The following is a 16,960-nucleotide window of genomic DNA, read 5'->3' as shown; positions in this document are numbered from 1 at the left end:
GACAATTTTTTCCACACGTCAGACCAGTCAATTGACAGATTCTTGGTGTAATGACAAATTTGGACTTTTAGGGACTTTGTGGTCTCGTTTTAACAAAGAAACTGAATGAAATGCTGAGGAAATAAAACACAAGAGAAAATAGAGAAGAAACATATCTGAGTGTTTAAAAAATCAACAGATTCTGCAGCTTTAACACTTGCTCTGTGTTGCCTCATCAGGACGCTGCAAGGGCTCAAACAGGGCCCCCCACAGTGCACAAAGCAATGATCTTTATTGAAAAGCACACAAAGATAATGCATCATTATAACCCTTACATGTGTTGTTTTACAGTCAGAAGCAGTGGGATCAGAGCGAGAACCGAGCCTCTGCCCAGCGTGGAGAGTTGTCTGCAGTGAGGGAGACTCACCAGCAGGGAGAGGTGGAGAGGCAGCTGCTTGAGGGAGAGAAAGCCCAACTCTCTGAAGCTCTCGCTCGGGTAAGAAAAAGTCAACATGAGCCTGTTAAACCTTTTTTTTCTGAAGTGTTGATCTGAGTTTTATTATACTTTAACTTCCCCTCCAGGTTGAAAGCAGTAACGCTGAGCTCTCCCTGCTGCTGAACAAAATGCAGTCTGAGGATGCAGCTCTCAGAGATTCTCTGGCTAAGATGGGAAGCATGAACGAGGGCCTGGTCCAGGACAAAGCTGACCTGAACACCTACATCCACCAGGTAGAATCTTCCAGGGAATGCATTCGACTTCTTAAAGGGTTTAAATGAACATTTTAACAAGTCTATATGAGCCGTCCAACAACACTATGCTTCAAATGTGTTCACCTCCTTCAAGCCACCACACTCAAACGCCTGCTTTTAAAGCTCCTTTGGCTGCATACCATCAAGTCCTTTATCTCACTTTGGCTTGTCAGAAAGTCATTATTCAATTAATGTACAGTCCCTCCCTAAAGAAGACGAAGAAAAACACAACGCTATATTGAGGTGCTTTTATCTAGTTACAAAACACTCCTCTATTTAACACATTAAAACAAAGAAGACCATCAGCATTAGGCCTGACTATCTAAATTGTAATTTTAGAAGACTGAAACTGCTGCTGCAGGGTGGTTGACAGGCACAGTGATTTGCAGCACACTGCAGAAACAGCCTTTTTCTTGGTACATTTTCCAAAAGAAAGTTTTCTGACCCAAAGTCGACACAAACCACATTGTCCTCACAGGAGCTTTAAGGTTACAAAAGTAGTATTTTTAGTAAGCACAAAAAGAGCTAGGCGAATGCAAATAGTAGATGTATCACTCTATTCATGTTCTGCTCCATGATCAGCTGTGTTGTCTTTGTACAACACAGGCTTGGACAATGAAATGCTATAAAGCCACAAATGCACAAAACTATTTCTGGGCAAATATTTCAAATTCAAATACAATAGAATTGTAAAACATTGTATCCATAAAATAGATACTAATAGATATGCAACTGATATCAAAAAGTAAGGAGTACTTTTAGGCAAACATCACAGTATGAAATGATGATGATACGTAACTTATCCACAAAAGTGATGTAGAATGGTTATATTATTGTGGATTTCTGACTCCTTATGTCTTCAAGCTGGAGGAAGAGAAGGCCCTTCTGCAAATTCAAAGACGAGAAGCGGAGCAGGAGAAGTTGACCCTCAGGGATGAGCTGGTCCGGTTGGAGCAGGAACGGCTGGAGCTGGACTCAACCCGTATCTCACTGCACAATACACTGCAGGACTCTGAGCAGAGCAGGACCGGGATGGAGGAAGAGCTGCTGGGTCTCAGGGCCGAGAGAATGAAGATGCAGGAGCAAGTCACACAAGTACATTACAATTTATATGACATCATAATTTAAGGCTAAAGAATGACTTAACCGTCTGGCCATGTTCGTTTTTCCATCAGTTGTTCACAGTCATGACGTACGATGTACACTTTTCTTAAATAGCTATAAAAATTATATGGAAAAATATTTTTTCCCCACTTTATTTTTTGCTCATTCCCTCAATCAACTTATTCTCTGATGATTTGAAAAATGATTTGATTGATTTTCAGGAATTTAACCCTTCAAATGCCAGTTTAAAAAATTGAAAACGCTGTTGTTTTTAAGAGCAAAAAACAAAAAGTGCAAATCCAAATTTCTTTTCAGGGGCTTAACACACCCATAAATATATCAAAGATGAGCAACTACTTAAAATTTTATCATATTTTATTTTTGACAGTTTGAGATTAAACATTTCCATAAGCTGTTCATATTCATGACGTAAAATGTAATCTGTACTTAAAGTCATCGAATGTTTATGTTGCATATATAAGAGCTAACCACTCAGGTTTTTCTCTATTTTGTGCTCTTGTTGACAGCTTTGTGCTGAGGTGACCTCTCTGGGATCAGAGTTGAATTTTGCCCGAGAAGAGGGCCAGCGGAGTGAGGTGGCTTTAGAGGAAGCCGGCCGCAGTCGTGCAGAACTGGCTCGAGACAAAGCAGCACTGGTGGTCCAGCTGACGGCGTCAGAGAGGGAAAACACAGTGATGTCAGAGGAGCTGGCAGCTTTCAGGTTTGTGTTGTTGCTTTTAAGTGACACTCACCTGTTCCCTGTGCGTTTGTGTGTGTGTGTAACTTGTGTTTGTGCCCCTGCAGGTCAGAGAGGGAGTCCCTGGAGACCAGCCTGTTTGAGGTGCAGCAGCAGCTTATTCAAGTGGAGTCTCGTAGAGAGCAGCTGGAGATGGAGAACCAAAACCTTAGAGTCCGCTGTGAGACTTCAGCAGGTGATTTCAAGAAAACCGTTTTTATTTATGGCTTGTTTGTTGGTTTGTTTTACTAAGTCTTGTTTAATATGGTGAACGGAAACACTGGATTGTTTAAAATGGTATATTACACTATAAATATCCACCAATAAAATGTGATATAAAAAATGCAGTTTGTAAAAGAAAAACATGAAAAACATAAAAAAGCAAAGAAGGACAAGCTTTTCTGTAGAGGGGAAGATGAATAAAACAGAGGAAAGAAACAGCTTGAGACTAGATTGAAGATCATCATGGCAAAGATATTAACTTGACAGAATAAGAATCTAATGTTTGATCAATGGTTCCCTTTTGTTGATGTTTTTCTTGGATGGGATTTCCAGCTGAACTGCGGCGAGTTCGTTCAGATGAGGAGAATCTTTTGGCCCAGGCTGAGAGGGAGAAACACGCTCTGACTCAGAGTCTAAATGCTGCACAGCTGGAGGCCCAACAGGCTTTACGCAAGACCATCTCCGAACATCAGGAGGAGGTGGAGCGGCTGGTCTCAGAAAAGGTCTCCAGACTCAGCGGTTCAGAGTTTCTTACAATTAATTCTCTTTTCTCAGTTAAGTCTGTTGAAGCTGATGGCTCTTAAATCCACGGCTCTAAGCTGCTCTGTCATTTCTCAGGATACCTTGCAGCGCAGTCTGCTGATGGAGCATGAGGCCACTCTGAAGAAGCTCAGGCAGGAGGCGGAGGAGCAGCTCCACAGAGCGGAGAGAGAAAGAGAAGAGCTGCAGGATGAACTGAGGAGCCTCCAGCATGACAGAGATCAGAGTCTGCTGCAGGCAGAGACCGAGAAACAACAGGTCTGGTTCAAGTTCAAGCCCCTGGAAAGGGTTTAGTAGAAAATCACTTTACATATGAACACAAACACATTTTATTTTTCAACAAATGGCCCACTCCTTATTTAACTTGATCATAGGAGGGTAAACTATTAAATATCCAAACTGAAAAGAAACCCATCCTCACACAGTACAGAGGCTGTGTGGCTCAGCTCTGATGGATCTGTTGTAAGTACTGACTCTTTATAAACCAGACTTTTCCTGTCCTCACAGGCCCTCTCCCTGAGGGAGGCAGAGAAAGCACTGTTGTGTGACAGGGTGTCATCTCTGCAGGCTGAGCTTTCAGCTGCAGTCATGGAGGTTGAGCAGATGTCAAGAGAAGCAGCACATTACAAAGAGCAGGAGCAGGTGACGGCACTTTCTGTCTGACTTTATCGTCTGCTGTTGGATTATCTGCCTTTCTATTGTACAGGAGGTAGAATTTACAAATATACTTTTTTTTTTTTTGTTGCACAGATCAGAGTTGATGCTCTGTCCAGCGAGCTACAGGAGCTTCGCTCTCAGCTGGAGGATGCAGCTTCTCTTCAAGAGAGGGAACTCCAGACTTCACAGCAGAGCTGTGCTGATCTTCAGTCGCGTGCTGATGTCGCTCTAAAAGAGGTAAATGATGGTGAACTAATCAGAGAGCACATACTACCACTCAGAATGCACAATCCTTTTTTTATTTCTGTAAAAGAAAAAATAGTATGCCCAGAATTAAGTCAACTAGGGGTGACCCCGACTAAGGATTTGCTTTGTCAAATCTGGTTCGTCAGTTCTTGTCATAGTCGGTGAATCCTCGAATGTTTGTTTTTTTTCTTTACTGACCCAAAGTCTGTATTATGGTGACCGTATGACTATAATAGGCCCACACATAACCATTTACAATTAAGAGGATCATAGCTTAAAGTGAAAGAGAAACTAGAGTAGATAGGTATGAAACTATAATTTTTTTAATCTATTGCACGCAAAAACAAAGAGGTGATAAACAAGAAAAAACTCATGAGGCCACCGTATCCCTGCTCCACAGGTCCCGCTAAATGGGAGAGTCCACCTTTAATTATCCGGGGGAGATTTAATCACCACCTTAAGGATATTTAACACTTCATAAGCTATTTCCAGAATTACATTAAGTATTTATAAGTTTGTATTTATATCAAAATAGGATATATGAGACATGGTTTATACTGAAAACAGGAAATGATATAAAATTAGACATTGAGCGCCCCATAGTTTGAATGGAATGATCCTCGTTTCATATGCAGATGTTCGACTATGAGTTTGGCAGTCGACTAAGGCTCTTCAGACCGAATCTTCGAATATTCGACTATTTGGGGTCACCCCAATAGTCAACATATACATATTTACAGTTAAGGAATCTATCTGCTTGTTTTATTTTAATATAAGTTAATGCAGTGCATCATGGCCAAACTTTAAAGAGTTTCTGTAGGTGGAAAATCTTCTTAAGAAAACAAAGCATGCCTGCTTGTTGTAAAAACGAGATGTGAAAGTGTCAGACATGATGTGATCAATGAAAGGAATGAAAATATAATTTTAAGTGAGGGTTGTTGGGAGACTTTTTGGAGATGATTTACGGGAGAAACAGCCCAATTTAAAGCAAGCAGAGGGGCAGATGAGATCAATAAATAATCCCTAGAAAGTATTTTTAAAAACTAAACAAAACTGTAGTCTGGATCTGGATCTGCAGATCTCCACATTTATCACCGGCCCTAAACACAACAAGACCCAACCACCAGGTGAAAAATGTGCTGAGATGCTCCTTGAACGAGCAAATGGAAAACAGACCATGCTCCTGGGCAATATGAGATCATTCCCAACATTTGTGCTCTGTTTGTTTACATCACCTTGTACCACCCATTATTCACCCTCCAGCTGGACCAGTGCAGAGCTTCTCTCTCTGCTAGTGAGGAAAGTCGAGACCAGCTCAAGCGGGATGTGTTGGACATGGAGCGACGTCTGAACCAAGCTCAGGAAGCAGCAGAAAAGTCCAGAAGAGAGGGGGCAGACCTGCGACGCAGCGTGGGCGACGTCACCAAAGAGAGAGAAGCTTTCAGCCAATCAAACTGCCAGTTGAGAGACAGTCTGCGAAGTGCAGAGTCAGAGAGGATCAGGTAAACGATAAGGCAACTGGGAAAGAATCCATTCATGGAAATTCGCCGGTATGCCTTCACAGTCTCTGGGTGTTTGTGTTTTTCAGTTTGAAACGACAGTGTGAGGAGAAGGAGCAGAGGCTGGCTGTGCTGGAGGAGAATTTCTCATCTGCTCAGAAGGAAGGGATTGAGCTGCGAAGCTGTCTGAGGGAAGTTGAAAGGTCAAGACTGGAAGCTCGACGTGAACTCCAGGAACTCCGCAGACAGGTCAGATGTGCTGTCCGCCCTCCTCCACACCTCTGTGATGTTTACAAAGACGGCCACTTTGTTTTTAGTCCAGACTTTGTGTGACTGTGTCGTGTGTTTCTTGGCTGCAGCTGAAGGTTCTGGATGGAGAGAAGGATCAGAAAGAGATGGAGGCTGCAGAACTACTGGCTCGCCTGACACTGGAGGAGCAGAAAGAGGAGGAGAGAGGGAAAGATGTTATCGGTATTAAACAAAAGTTAAACAAAGCTGAAACAGCTCGAGACTCCCTCAAGAGAGAGGTGAGCTTAAATAGAGGGCCAAGAAATGACGAACTATGTGTGATTTTACTTGTTCTCACTGTCACTGCATCTCAAATTTTAATTATTTTATTTTTTACCATAGCTTTCAATGACAGTGAAGCGTCTGGAGGAGTCCGAGCTGGGCTGGCGCTGCTGTGAGAAAGAACTGAGTGCTCAGCTGCAGGAGGCGCGTGGCTGTGAGAAGAAGCTGCAGGATGAGGCCAAGAACCTGGCACTGCGCGCTCAGGCAGCTCAGGACTCTGCTGCTCAGTGCAGCCTGCAGCTGAGTGAGGCTCAGGGGCGCCTGGCTGCCACAGAGGCTGAGCTTAACCGGTCTGAGGCCGGGAGGAGGGACCTCGAGTTTCGCCTCGGCAGCATTCAGTCAGCGCTGACACGGACGCTGGGCATCGGAGCAAGCGGGAGAGGAGGCAGGGGGAGGAGCCCAGGAGCAAGCTCTGCATCGCCGTGCACTTTATCACGCCACCAGAGCATCTCACCCCTGCGTGCATCATTGTCCCCCCCTAAAGGTAAGAAAGAAATACGCAGCTTTATCTCTGTGACAAAGGATTTAAACGTTGAATCCAGCGTTTATTAACAATGTCAAGAGCGACAAACTTGTTCTGTGACCTTTTGAGGCTCATTAAAAAATGCTGAAGGCAAAATAAATGAGCATAGTTACTTGCAATAACAGACATGCACATTATCAACAGGTGTAAACATAATGACCCTCATTTATCAAACGTGCGTAAGACTGAAAACAGTGTGTACGACCATTTCCACGCAAAGGTCGGCATTTATCAATTTGAACGTGGGCGGAGGATACTCTCAAATCCCACGGCAGGTCTCAGTCCGTGTACGCAAGTTTTCATGATAGTGTGGAGCGCAGTGCAGCAAAGTAAATCTGTCTGTGGTGGAGAATTAGCGCGTAATAGTGCCGTGCCTTTTCAGACAGACATACAGAGGATCACAGATTTATATTTAGATCGATAAATTAGATATTACACCTAAAATGTATTTTAAGTTTCGCTCTCTATCCATCCTGTAAAATGCTTTTGAAGTGACGTTGAGCTGCGCGAGCAGTCAGCTGATTTCTTCCTCTAACAAATGTTTTCTTTATCGTTTCACTTTAAAAATCTACAAAGCTTTTAGTGTCTACACTCCTGTGTGCACAGTTAACTCTCTACAGAAAATATTGTCCCAAAAGCTCGAACAGAAACTGGAGCCTGGAATTTATTGCAAAATGGCTTGAAACTGAAGGAGCTGGTGTCACTGAATGTTTTTAAATCTAAAATGAAAGACCTTGAAGCTCAATCTTTAGAATGTCGTTGTTTTTAGTGTATCTTGTTACAACTGCCTCATAGGTAACGGCTCCTTCTGCGACAAACATGCTTGTAAAGTGTTCTCTTGTCCTCTGTGTGTCTATGTCTGTAACTTTGTGTTTTTTTGTTGCTGATTGTCTTGGCCAGGTCTCCCTTGGAAAAGAGATATTTGATCTCAATGGGACCAACCTGGTTAAATAAAGGTTAAATAAAAAATAAAAATAAATAATTGTTGGTGATTTAAACCCTAAAAAAAGTAAATTCACCGGAGGAAACTGAATTAAACTTATAGGTTGGGTTTGTTTTTAGAGAGATGTGATTGATGACGGGACTTAACATGAAGACGATTGTTTTACTCTACAGCTGACCATTTAAGAATGAAAAACATTCATGCACATGAGATCAAAACCTGTGGGCACCTCCGGAGTTATTAATAATTTATGTAACACTATGGTTTGCCTTGTGCGTAATTGCGCACACGCGATTTCTTGCAGAGGCTCCATGTTACAAAATGAACACAGTCAGAGTTAATTGAAAACAGTTGGTAGGTTAACCAGTGCGCGGTCTATGATATTGAATATTTTCCATCAACTGCATCGGACACGGCGCAGGTTCATCTGTGCCCCCTGCGCCCCGACACAGACCCGGTAAGTGCTGCCGCCAATCATTCGTATGCTGGGATTGGTCAGGTACGAATGTTTCATAAATCACATGCGTGTCCTGTGGTAAGACTAATTCTGCGCTCAGATCTGCACCCGTTTTCACGCAAGATTGATAAATGAGGGCCACTGAAACCATGTACACGCTTCACAATAGAAATTACTAAACAGAATCAGATGTGTGCTCAAAACTCTTAATTTCTCATTTTTCCAGATCTTAGAGTGAGCACCCCTGACGTCACTTTAGGCTCAGTGTCTCCCGAAAGAGGGGACACACCGCTGCCTCTCCCTCAGCCTGAGCTGGACCCTGACACACTGCGGAGTGACCTGAGAGACTTCCTGCAGGAGCTGCGTGAGGCACAGAGGGATCGGGTAAAAGAAAACACAAAGTAAATATTCATTGTAATCCAGGAGTATGTTGTGTTTACATGGTTCAAGTCTTTTGTTATTGCTGATTATGAAGGATGATACTCGACGGCAGCTGGGGGGCTTGCAGAGGGAGCTGGAAGAGCTGATGGATGATCGAGACACGGCTCAGAGTCGCCTCGCTACGCTGCAAAATGTCTTACAGGAAAACCAAGAAGGTACGACATTCAGTGAATTTTCTGTGCAGTTTCAGAACAAAAAATGATTCTTAGCATTATCATTTTTTCATGTTTGTGACTGTAGAAAAGCGAGGACTGGATGAGCGTCTGAACACCACACTGATTATGCTCCAGCAGCAGGAGGAGGCAGTGAGGAGAGGAGACAGAGAGAGGAGGACTCTGACCGACAGGGTGAAGGATTTAGAGCGAGCGCTGCAGACCGCTGAGACGGATAAAAAAAACACACAGGTACACACACATTTTTGTACTCTTACATACTGATATGCACACCATGTGCTTTTGTTGTGCTTTCACAGCAGTGATCACTGATCTGCCATGATCACCATATGGCAGCACTCAATGACGGAGCAATATCTAGAGTCATGAGCTGTCAGGGAATGTAATAACAACAGATGCCACACACAGAGTGTTACGTCTCCTGTGGTGCCTAATGTCAGCCCTCCATATGTCTGTTTTATTGTGTGAATAATTCACCTTCTAGACAACAAAAGTGGCATTGCTGTTATTGAAACAAGTAAAGTCTGGGTCTTGATCAAGCCACAACCTCTGGTCTCAAACTATGAAGCCCATGTGGAAGTGTTATAAACTGCAATTCATCGAGAATCCACTTGAGGCTGGCAGCAGAAACAACGGAAACCACATAGACACCACTTCAAAAAAGACGATCTTTGCAGCATTAATAAACATGTTTACAGCCTGGTTCAGAAAACGGATTGGCTCTACGTTGATAATTTCTCTATCGGCACACACTGTACGGGGGGTGAATTTTTTTCCTAATGCAACGGTTCAGAAGATATTAAGATTACAAGTTTTGCCCAAATAAGGACATGACTGACTTGACTGCCGGCCGAGAACACATAGCTGTTGGCTAGGAGGCTCAAAATCCGCCTCTTTACGTCACACTCTGCCTGCTTGAGTTCCGTATTTCCAATATGGCTGCCGCCATTGATTGGCTTCAAAACAGCACTCAGGAGCAGATGGGTGACATCACGGATACTGCGTCCATATTTTATACAGTCTATGGTCTTGATGCAGCTGTGGGTCACCTGTGTTGGACTGCAGAAATCTTGGTCTAAAATACAGTGTTTTCTGTAATTGAAGAAACAAGTCTCTGCTCTCTAAACTTTAAAAAATGATCTCTGTCGTCCCTCCATCTGTGCAGGAGCAGTTAAATAAGCAGCGCGCTGCAGAGATGCGTCTGGAGGCAGAGAGGAAACGTCTGCGGGAGGCGCTGGAGGCAGCTGAAGCCCGGGCCACCAGGGTGGAGCTGGGGAGGCGCAGTCTGGAGGGGGAGCTGCAGAGACTCAAATTGAGTCTTGGCGACAGGGAGGCTGAGAGCCAGACCTCCCAGGAGCGCCACGACTCTCTGCTGAAAAAGGTACAGCAGGACACAGAGTTATCAAGTAAATGAAGGACATTTTTGATACTTTAATTTGTCAGGAATTTACCTGGAAGTAGTTACATACGTTAGTTTAATGCTAACATATTTTGGGGATTTGAATGTAGTCAACTTATTTTGGAAAAAGAAACTTTGTTCAATAGCAAAGTTAGATTTAATGTATTCAGACTAGTTTCATGATTCTGGCCATTCATGGTGAAGCATTCAGATGATCTTTATACAATTTCACTGGGCCAACATGGAGGAATAAAAGACTGATTTACATGTCCATCCATAGCTTAAAAACTATTTCCCCTTTGATGAGTACCAAATTACTTGACAGATTCCTGGAAACCATGAAAACCGACTCGTTTTCAGTCTGAATTAGTTTGACAAGGAGACAAGAAGTACACATATACATCAGCTGTCTTCTGTGAACAAATTATTTATAACTGGATTGTATTTCACAGAACAAAACACAAAACCATACCCTTCTGTGTAAGGAATAAAATACCCTTTTCTCTTTATTGGTTTGCTGAGTGGATTAAACATTAGTTTGATTTGGATTAACTGCAGGTGGCAGAAGGAGAGGCCCGTGTGTCTCTGCTACAGAGAGAGGTGGAGAGGCTAAGCCAGGCTCTGCTCAAAGCTCAGGAAGGTGAAAATTCACTCAAAGAGAAGACCTCTGTCCTGAAAAAGAGCCTCCAGGAGGCAGCGACCGCTCACAGCAGCACACAGAGTCGTCTGGCCGCTCTGCAGAATACGCTGAGTGTGGCTGAACAGGACAAACGCTTTCTACAGGTGAGTGAGACTGAAGGGAGAAAAAAAACTGGGACTGAATGTTGAATGGACAATGATATGGTGATTATTCTTTACCTCTCAGGAAAAAACGGAAGAAACCCGGTCTTCGGTAACAGAGGGGAAGAGAAACATCTCCGCTCTCACTGAACATGTGCAGAGCTTGCAGAGTGAGCTGAGCCAGAGTGAGCTGAGAAGAGAGGAACAAGAGACTGAGCTCAACAACTTTCAAGAGGTGAGGGAAAGCAGAATTTGCTTAGGTGACCTTCAGCTGTGCGAGTGCTGAGATCTTACATTAAATTGTTATCAAACACTGCTTCTCACGTGTCCTGTTTAAAAAGTCTCTACAGTCATGACACTGTCAGTTATCTTCGCCTTCCTGTCTTCAGGCTCTTCGTCAGCGCTCAGCCAGCCTCGCAGAGGCTCAGCGCAGTGCTCAGTCCGCTCAGACAGAGCGGGCTGCTGTGGAGGAGCGACTGCGTGGGCTGCAACGTGCTGTCGCCATGCTGGAGGCTGAGAAAAAAGATGCAGAAAGACAGGCAGTGAGGCTGGAAAAAGACAAAAACGCTCTGAGGAATACACTGGATAAGGTCAGCACTGTGGCCCCTCCACTGTAATGCAAAACTTGGATCGTCCCACCATTTCTGCACAAAGAGACATTTGTGAATCTGAAAGTTCATGTGCTTTATACTTGTTAGGCAAAACTGAGTGAAAAAGAGAATGATCGACTATCTTTCCCTGCATCTGAGCTTGCCATTAGTTATCACTGGAAGAGTTTCTTTTTCACAGAGGCTTGTGCTCCAATGGCTCCATATCTGCTCAATATGATGCATGAAGGAGACATTTCAAAGGGTTTAATGTTCTCATCAACTCAAGAAAACCTTAGTCAATTTGTTAAAATCCCCAACTGAAGCTCATAATCTATTCAGATACACACCTTGAAACCTATTCCCTTTAAAACTGAAGGAAGGGCACTTTTTCTTGACTTCATTCGTTGCTGTCTCTTCAGGGGCAGAACAGATTTGTTTGACCATTCAAAACGATTTGAAACAACCGTCACCCGTGGTTGTTAAATCAATTCAACTGCCGAAGTACCAAAAACACAGAAACACCCTGTTTGATTCTGTCAACACTCTTAATTGGAAAAAAAACAAAGTGACTTTTTTGAAAACAAAACAGTCTAGAACCTTTCAAGCAGCTCTATGAGGCTCTGCTTTTGCACAGTGGTGTTTTGAGCTAAACGTTTAACAACTGCATGCTGGAAAGCTCCCTATTGACAATTCTAACATGTTGTTAAACAGGTTGAATGTCCACCATGTTCAATACTTTAGCTTGCTGTTAGCATGCCTACATTAGCATGCTACAGTTTAGCAGAGGCTTCAACGTTCCATAAATTGTTGAGATGTTTCAATCTGGACCTGACTGACAAGTCAACATAACCATCTATTGGGTTTGTCTGCTAACAGATAAAATGCCCTCACCTTCAAATAGTCTTTGGAGATTGTGTTTTTAACTTTGGAAACATTTCTTGGGAAATTATAATCAGTAAGTCTTCAGTTAAAGGCACTATGAGGAGTTTTTCACCAGCTGAGAAACAGACAGAAACCAACACTGATGCCTCTTTATGACCTTCAAAAGCAAACAATAACACTGATACCTTCTCTGTTGTCATTTTTAATGCCTTAAACCACTCAGAGGGGGTAGGTGTCAGACCACATGATTGACATTTGGCTTTAAAAACACCCTTTTTCGGCTGTTTTCATGGCAAATAATCACATTGAGTGATAAATCTAGCTTCCAAAAGACAGCAGGGTGAGGTTTTCGTTGAAAACACTACTTTTGCGTGTACAGAACAAGATATAAGATTCATCACTTTGTCCACAATGGGGTGCCAAAATTGATATAAATCCTTCCTCACAGCAGCTTTAAAGGAAAAGTACATCTATGAATGGAAAGCCTTGTCAGATGTTAAAATGTTCTCTAATGTAAATACATTATTGGCACACGATTAACAAAATCCACTCACAGTATGCTTCAATATCATTATCAGGTTTTCATATGTGACTCACCTGTCAGTTATATTTCCATTCATACATCTTTCTTTAGGTCGAACGTCAGAAGCTGAAGACGGAGGAGGGCAGCATGCGGCTGTCTGCAGAGAAAAGCCGCCTGGATCGCTCTCTGAACACCAGCGAGCAGGAGCTGCAGGAATCACAGCAACAGATACTGATGCTGCAGGTGAGGAGCAGCCTCTGATCCAACCTACACTAACACATTCATCGTAAAAGAAACATAGTTTTTTTTAATTTTCTTCAAGCAAAATAAAAGGATGAGCCCCTTAGAAGCTTTTTTTTAGCTGCCTCAACCTTCAGCTGGAAAGAGTTTGAGGTCCATCTTGTTTCATTAGACCTTTTCATATAGCCAATTAAAGGTGCGATAATTATGCCTCCACATCAAGCGGCAACCTCCGGTCTCAAACTATGAAGCCCATGTGGAATTGTTATAAACTGCAATACATTGAGAATCCGCTTGAGGCTGGCTGCAGAAACAACGGAAACCACATAGACACCAATTAAAAAAAGACGATCTTTGCAGCATTAATAAACATGTTTACAGCCTGGTTCAAAAAACAGCTTGGCTCTATGTAGCTAATTTCTCTATCGGCACACACTGTACGGGGGTGAATGTTTTTCTAACGTGACGGGTCAGAAGATATTAAGATTACAAGTTTTTGCCAAAATAAGGACATGACTGACTTGACTCCCGGACGGGAACACATAGCTGTTGGCTAGGAGACTCAAACTCCACCTCTTTACGTCACACTCTGCCTGCTTGAGTTCCCGATTTCCAATATGGCTGCCGCCATTGATTGGCTTCAAAACAGCGCTCAGGAACAGATGGGTGACGTCACGGATACTGCGTCCATATTTTATACAGTCTATGGTCTTGATGCAGCTGACATTCTCTTCTGTTCATGTTAATGTAGAAGTCCAGTTGCTCCTTAATGTTGAATTTGAAAGTCAAAGTAATAACTACAGTTTTGGATAGGCAGACTCAATTTTTTTTCTGTAATGATTTCTCTCGCTCTCTCTCTCTCTCTCTCTCTCTCTCTCTCTCTCTCTCTCTCTCTCTCTCTCTCTCTCTCTCTCTCTCTCTGAACCCTCCATGTGAGAGCCTCACTCTGAAAAACTCACCACAGTCTATGGTCTTGATGCAGCTGACATTCTCTTCTGTTCATGTTAATGTAGAAGTCCAGTTGCTCCTTAATGTTGAATTTGAAAGTCAAAGTAATAACTACAGTTTTGGACAGGCAGACTCAATTTTTTTTCTGTAATGATTTCTCTCTCTCTCTCTCGCTCGCTCTCTCTCTCTCTCTCTCTCTCTCTCTCTCTCTCTCTCTCTCTCTCTCTCTCTCTCTCTCTCTCTCTCTCTCTCTCTCTCTCTGAACCATCCATGTGAGAGCCTCACTCTGAAAAACTCACCACAGATGACACCATAAGGCCAAACATTCAATCAAAAACAAATTACATATTTTTGGGGAGGCTTCATTTTATCATTCTCTTCAACGATCATAACTGTGATTTTATATAAACCACAGACATGCTGCAAACAAGCAATACACAAAGCTACAGTGAGTTTCCTAAGAATTCTGAAGCTGTCATTAAAGTTGTTTGTTTCAGACATCTCAGACCACCCTCTGTTCATTTATGCTTATTCAGAAAAAATAACCCAGGCTGCAAAAGTGTTCATGAACTTAAGTGGTATCTCCAACCACTCAAACATTCTCTACAATGTCCAGAGAATGTGCACAATGTTTTGATTGACCCAGAAACGGGAACCTATTGGCATGCTGGAGATGTCTCTTCCAGGGTCATCAACCATTTGTCAGAGGACCTTCTCCAGACCCATAAAAACCACAGCTGTTGGCTGTCTCATTAACGTAAACAACAACAGCTTTGTGATGTTTATTTGCCTGTAAATGTTTTAATAAATGACCAGTTGGCTAGATGTTTGTAAATGTGGAATTTAAACTTGTTTTTTGTTGGAAATGTTTGTTGAAGCTATCAGTTCATCTTTTCCTTTCATTATGGTCCACCCATTTTATTTTCTGCCAGTACTTAAGCTTTACATGATACTGTATGTTGACTTTTCCTTTTAAAACATTTACTGAACAATGTCAGATCATTACTCTGGAGGATCAGCTTCAAACCAGCTTCATCTTGGACACCACAGAGCTGTTCAGTTTTCAGCGGTCCACTTTTGACAGCTATTGGACATTTGGACTGACTTTCTAAATATGTCTCATTCACATATGTGTGTCTATGTGTTTGTTTGTGTGTATTGAGCAGACTCAGCTGGCTGAGATGGAGCAGTCCAACAATCTTTGTGAGAGTTTGGTGAAGCAGCGTGACGAGGCCCAGCGGGAGTCAGAGAGACTGAGGAGCAGCTACAGGGACATGGAGCGAACACTAGGCACCAGAGAGCGCGCTCACCGACACAGAGTCAAAGGCCTGGAGGAGCAGGTACATGTGAAATGTTGTGAAGGTTCAGTGAAAGTCAGGTTAAGCCTCCTGTTATGTTCGTTTCTCAATAATGGCAACAATGTTCCTGGGTCAATTTGACCCGAAGCATATTCAATTATCCAAAAGTGTCAGAAACCAAAAAAATCCCAATACACATTTTTTAATCTCATTATTAACTACATTACTAACAATTTAAATCAATATTTAGTGCAACAGTGTTCTTTAATTCTTACAGATCATGGTTCAATGAGGATAACTTTTTTGAATGTACATTGGAAAGACCTAAATATAATTACAATTGTTTTAAATGACGTAGATTTTTGTTTATTGTATTCTAAATTTTGATTTTTTTTTTTCACATGCTGCCAAGGTTTTATGGTGCATTTAGTTGGTTTGCAAGGCTCCTTACTACCTGCAGTATCATTAAAGTCTGAATCTGCTTTGGTGTCCTCCATGTATGAGTGCAGGTGTCCACTCTGAAGGAGCAGCTGCAACAAGAGATGAAACGGAGGCAACCTTCTCTTCCATCCACCTTGTTGTCAACAGGAAACTGAGAAGCAACTGACAACCAGAAGCACCAGCACTCAATGCATGTCGAATCCAGAGAGAACATCTTATTGTGAATGTGTGAAAGCAATATTTACTTATAGAAACATTCCTAACAGATCATACTCTTAACTCTGCTGTTTAAAATGTGACTCGTTCTTTAAAATTGACCGCACAGTTATTTTAAAAGTGTTCAATGTTTTGTATGATGAAGAAATGTTCATGCGGTACATCAGTGACAAGGGCGAAGGAGCAGATTGATCTTATCCAGCAGCTGTACTGGGAACACCAGCAGCCTGTTGATTACTGGCAGCCAGCTGTACTTGATCCTGGCCCACAATTTTCTCAGACTTCCTGCTTTTACTCAAGAACAACCCCAAATAACCGCAGGATTCCCCGTGAAGACAGAAACTGGATGCAGTGCAGGAACAAAAATCTGCTGGTAGTGCAGTTTGGCCTTGATTTGCCCTAATCTTATGCTAACATTTGAGGACACTAGAGGAGAAAATAAGGTCTTCTCTGTTTGTTGGTGCTAGAAAACACTAGACTGAGTATAATGAAGGAGCTGCACTGTCCTAACCCAGATGCAGATTTTACTGATTGTGGCATACTAGCACTGAAGAATGAATATAGTATATCTTTTAATAGTTAATGCTAGTTTCCTAGGTGTATATACTTTTTACTTTATATAAACTGACAGACTGACAATTAATTACAGCAATATGACTTGTATGGACAAAACACATGGAAGCCACATGTCTGCAGAAGAATAAACTCACTGTGTGCACCATAACTTGTGTCTTTCATAAATACCTTTCACCACACTGAGCAGCAGCTACGATTATATTTCAGCAATGAATCATACACTGAAC

General features: G+C 42.4%; 1 protein-coding gene across 3 annotated transcripts in view; it reads left to right on the top strand.

Annotated features, from left to right (window-relative positions):
• The window catches only part of LOC117814589 (rootletin-like), a 28,355-nt gene extending 11,474 nt beyond the window's left edge, over positions 1–16,881 (top strand). For all 3 annotated transcript variants that reach the window (XM_034686032.1, XM_034686014.1, XM_034686024.1), the window contains exons 15-37: positions 331–475; positions 562–708; positions 1,594–1,824; positions 2,361–2,554; positions 2,638–2,765; positions 3,125–3,294; positions 3,410–3,589; positions 3,839–3,973; positions 4,082–4,225; positions 5,498–5,736; positions 5,823–5,982; positions 6,093–6,260; positions 6,364–6,787; positions 8,453–8,610; positions 8,702–8,822; positions 8,908–9,071; positions 10,006–10,221; positions 10,798–11,022; positions 11,105–11,254; positions 11,409–11,609; positions 13,126–13,257; positions 15,369–15,542; positions 16,010–16,881. In XM_034686032.1, coding sequence (XP_034541923.1) covers positions 331–475; positions 562–708; positions 1,594–1,824; positions 2,361–2,554; positions 2,638–2,765; positions 3,125–3,294; positions 3,410–3,589; positions 3,839–3,973; positions 4,082–4,225; positions 5,498–5,736; positions 5,823–5,982; positions 6,093–6,260; positions 6,364–6,787; positions 8,453–8,610; positions 8,702–8,822; positions 8,908–9,071; positions 10,006–10,221; positions 10,798–11,022; positions 11,105–11,254; positions 11,409–11,609; positions 13,126–13,257; positions 15,369–15,542; positions 16,010–16,096 — 4,093 coding nt within the window. In that variant the 3' untranslated portion in view covers positions 16,097–16,881. The remainder of the gene's footprint in view (positions 1–330; positions 476–561; positions 709–1,593; positions 1,825–2,360; positions 2,555–2,637; positions 2,766–3,124; positions 3,295–3,409; positions 3,590–3,838; positions 3,974–4,081; positions 4,226–5,497; positions 5,737–5,822; positions 5,983–6,092; positions 6,261–6,363; positions 6,788–8,452; positions 8,611–8,701; positions 8,823–8,907; positions 9,072–10,005; positions 10,222–10,797; positions 11,023–11,104; positions 11,255–11,408; positions 11,610–13,125; positions 13,258–15,368; positions 15,543–16,009) is intronic.
• The last annotated feature ends 79 nt before the right edge of the window (positions 16,882–16,960 follow it).

This window comes from Notolabrus celidotus, chromosome 1, assembly GCF_009762535.1.
Source record: "Notolabrus celidotus isolate fNotCel1 chromosome 1, fNotCel1.pri, whole genome shotgun sequence".
Classification (NCBI taxonomy): domain Eukaryota; kingdom Metazoa; phylum Chordata; class Actinopteri; order Labriformes; family Labridae; genus Notolabrus; species Notolabrus celidotus.
The sequence above is the reverse complement of the archived record's forward strand: the minus strand, read 5'-3'. Positions and strand labels throughout refer to the sequence as shown.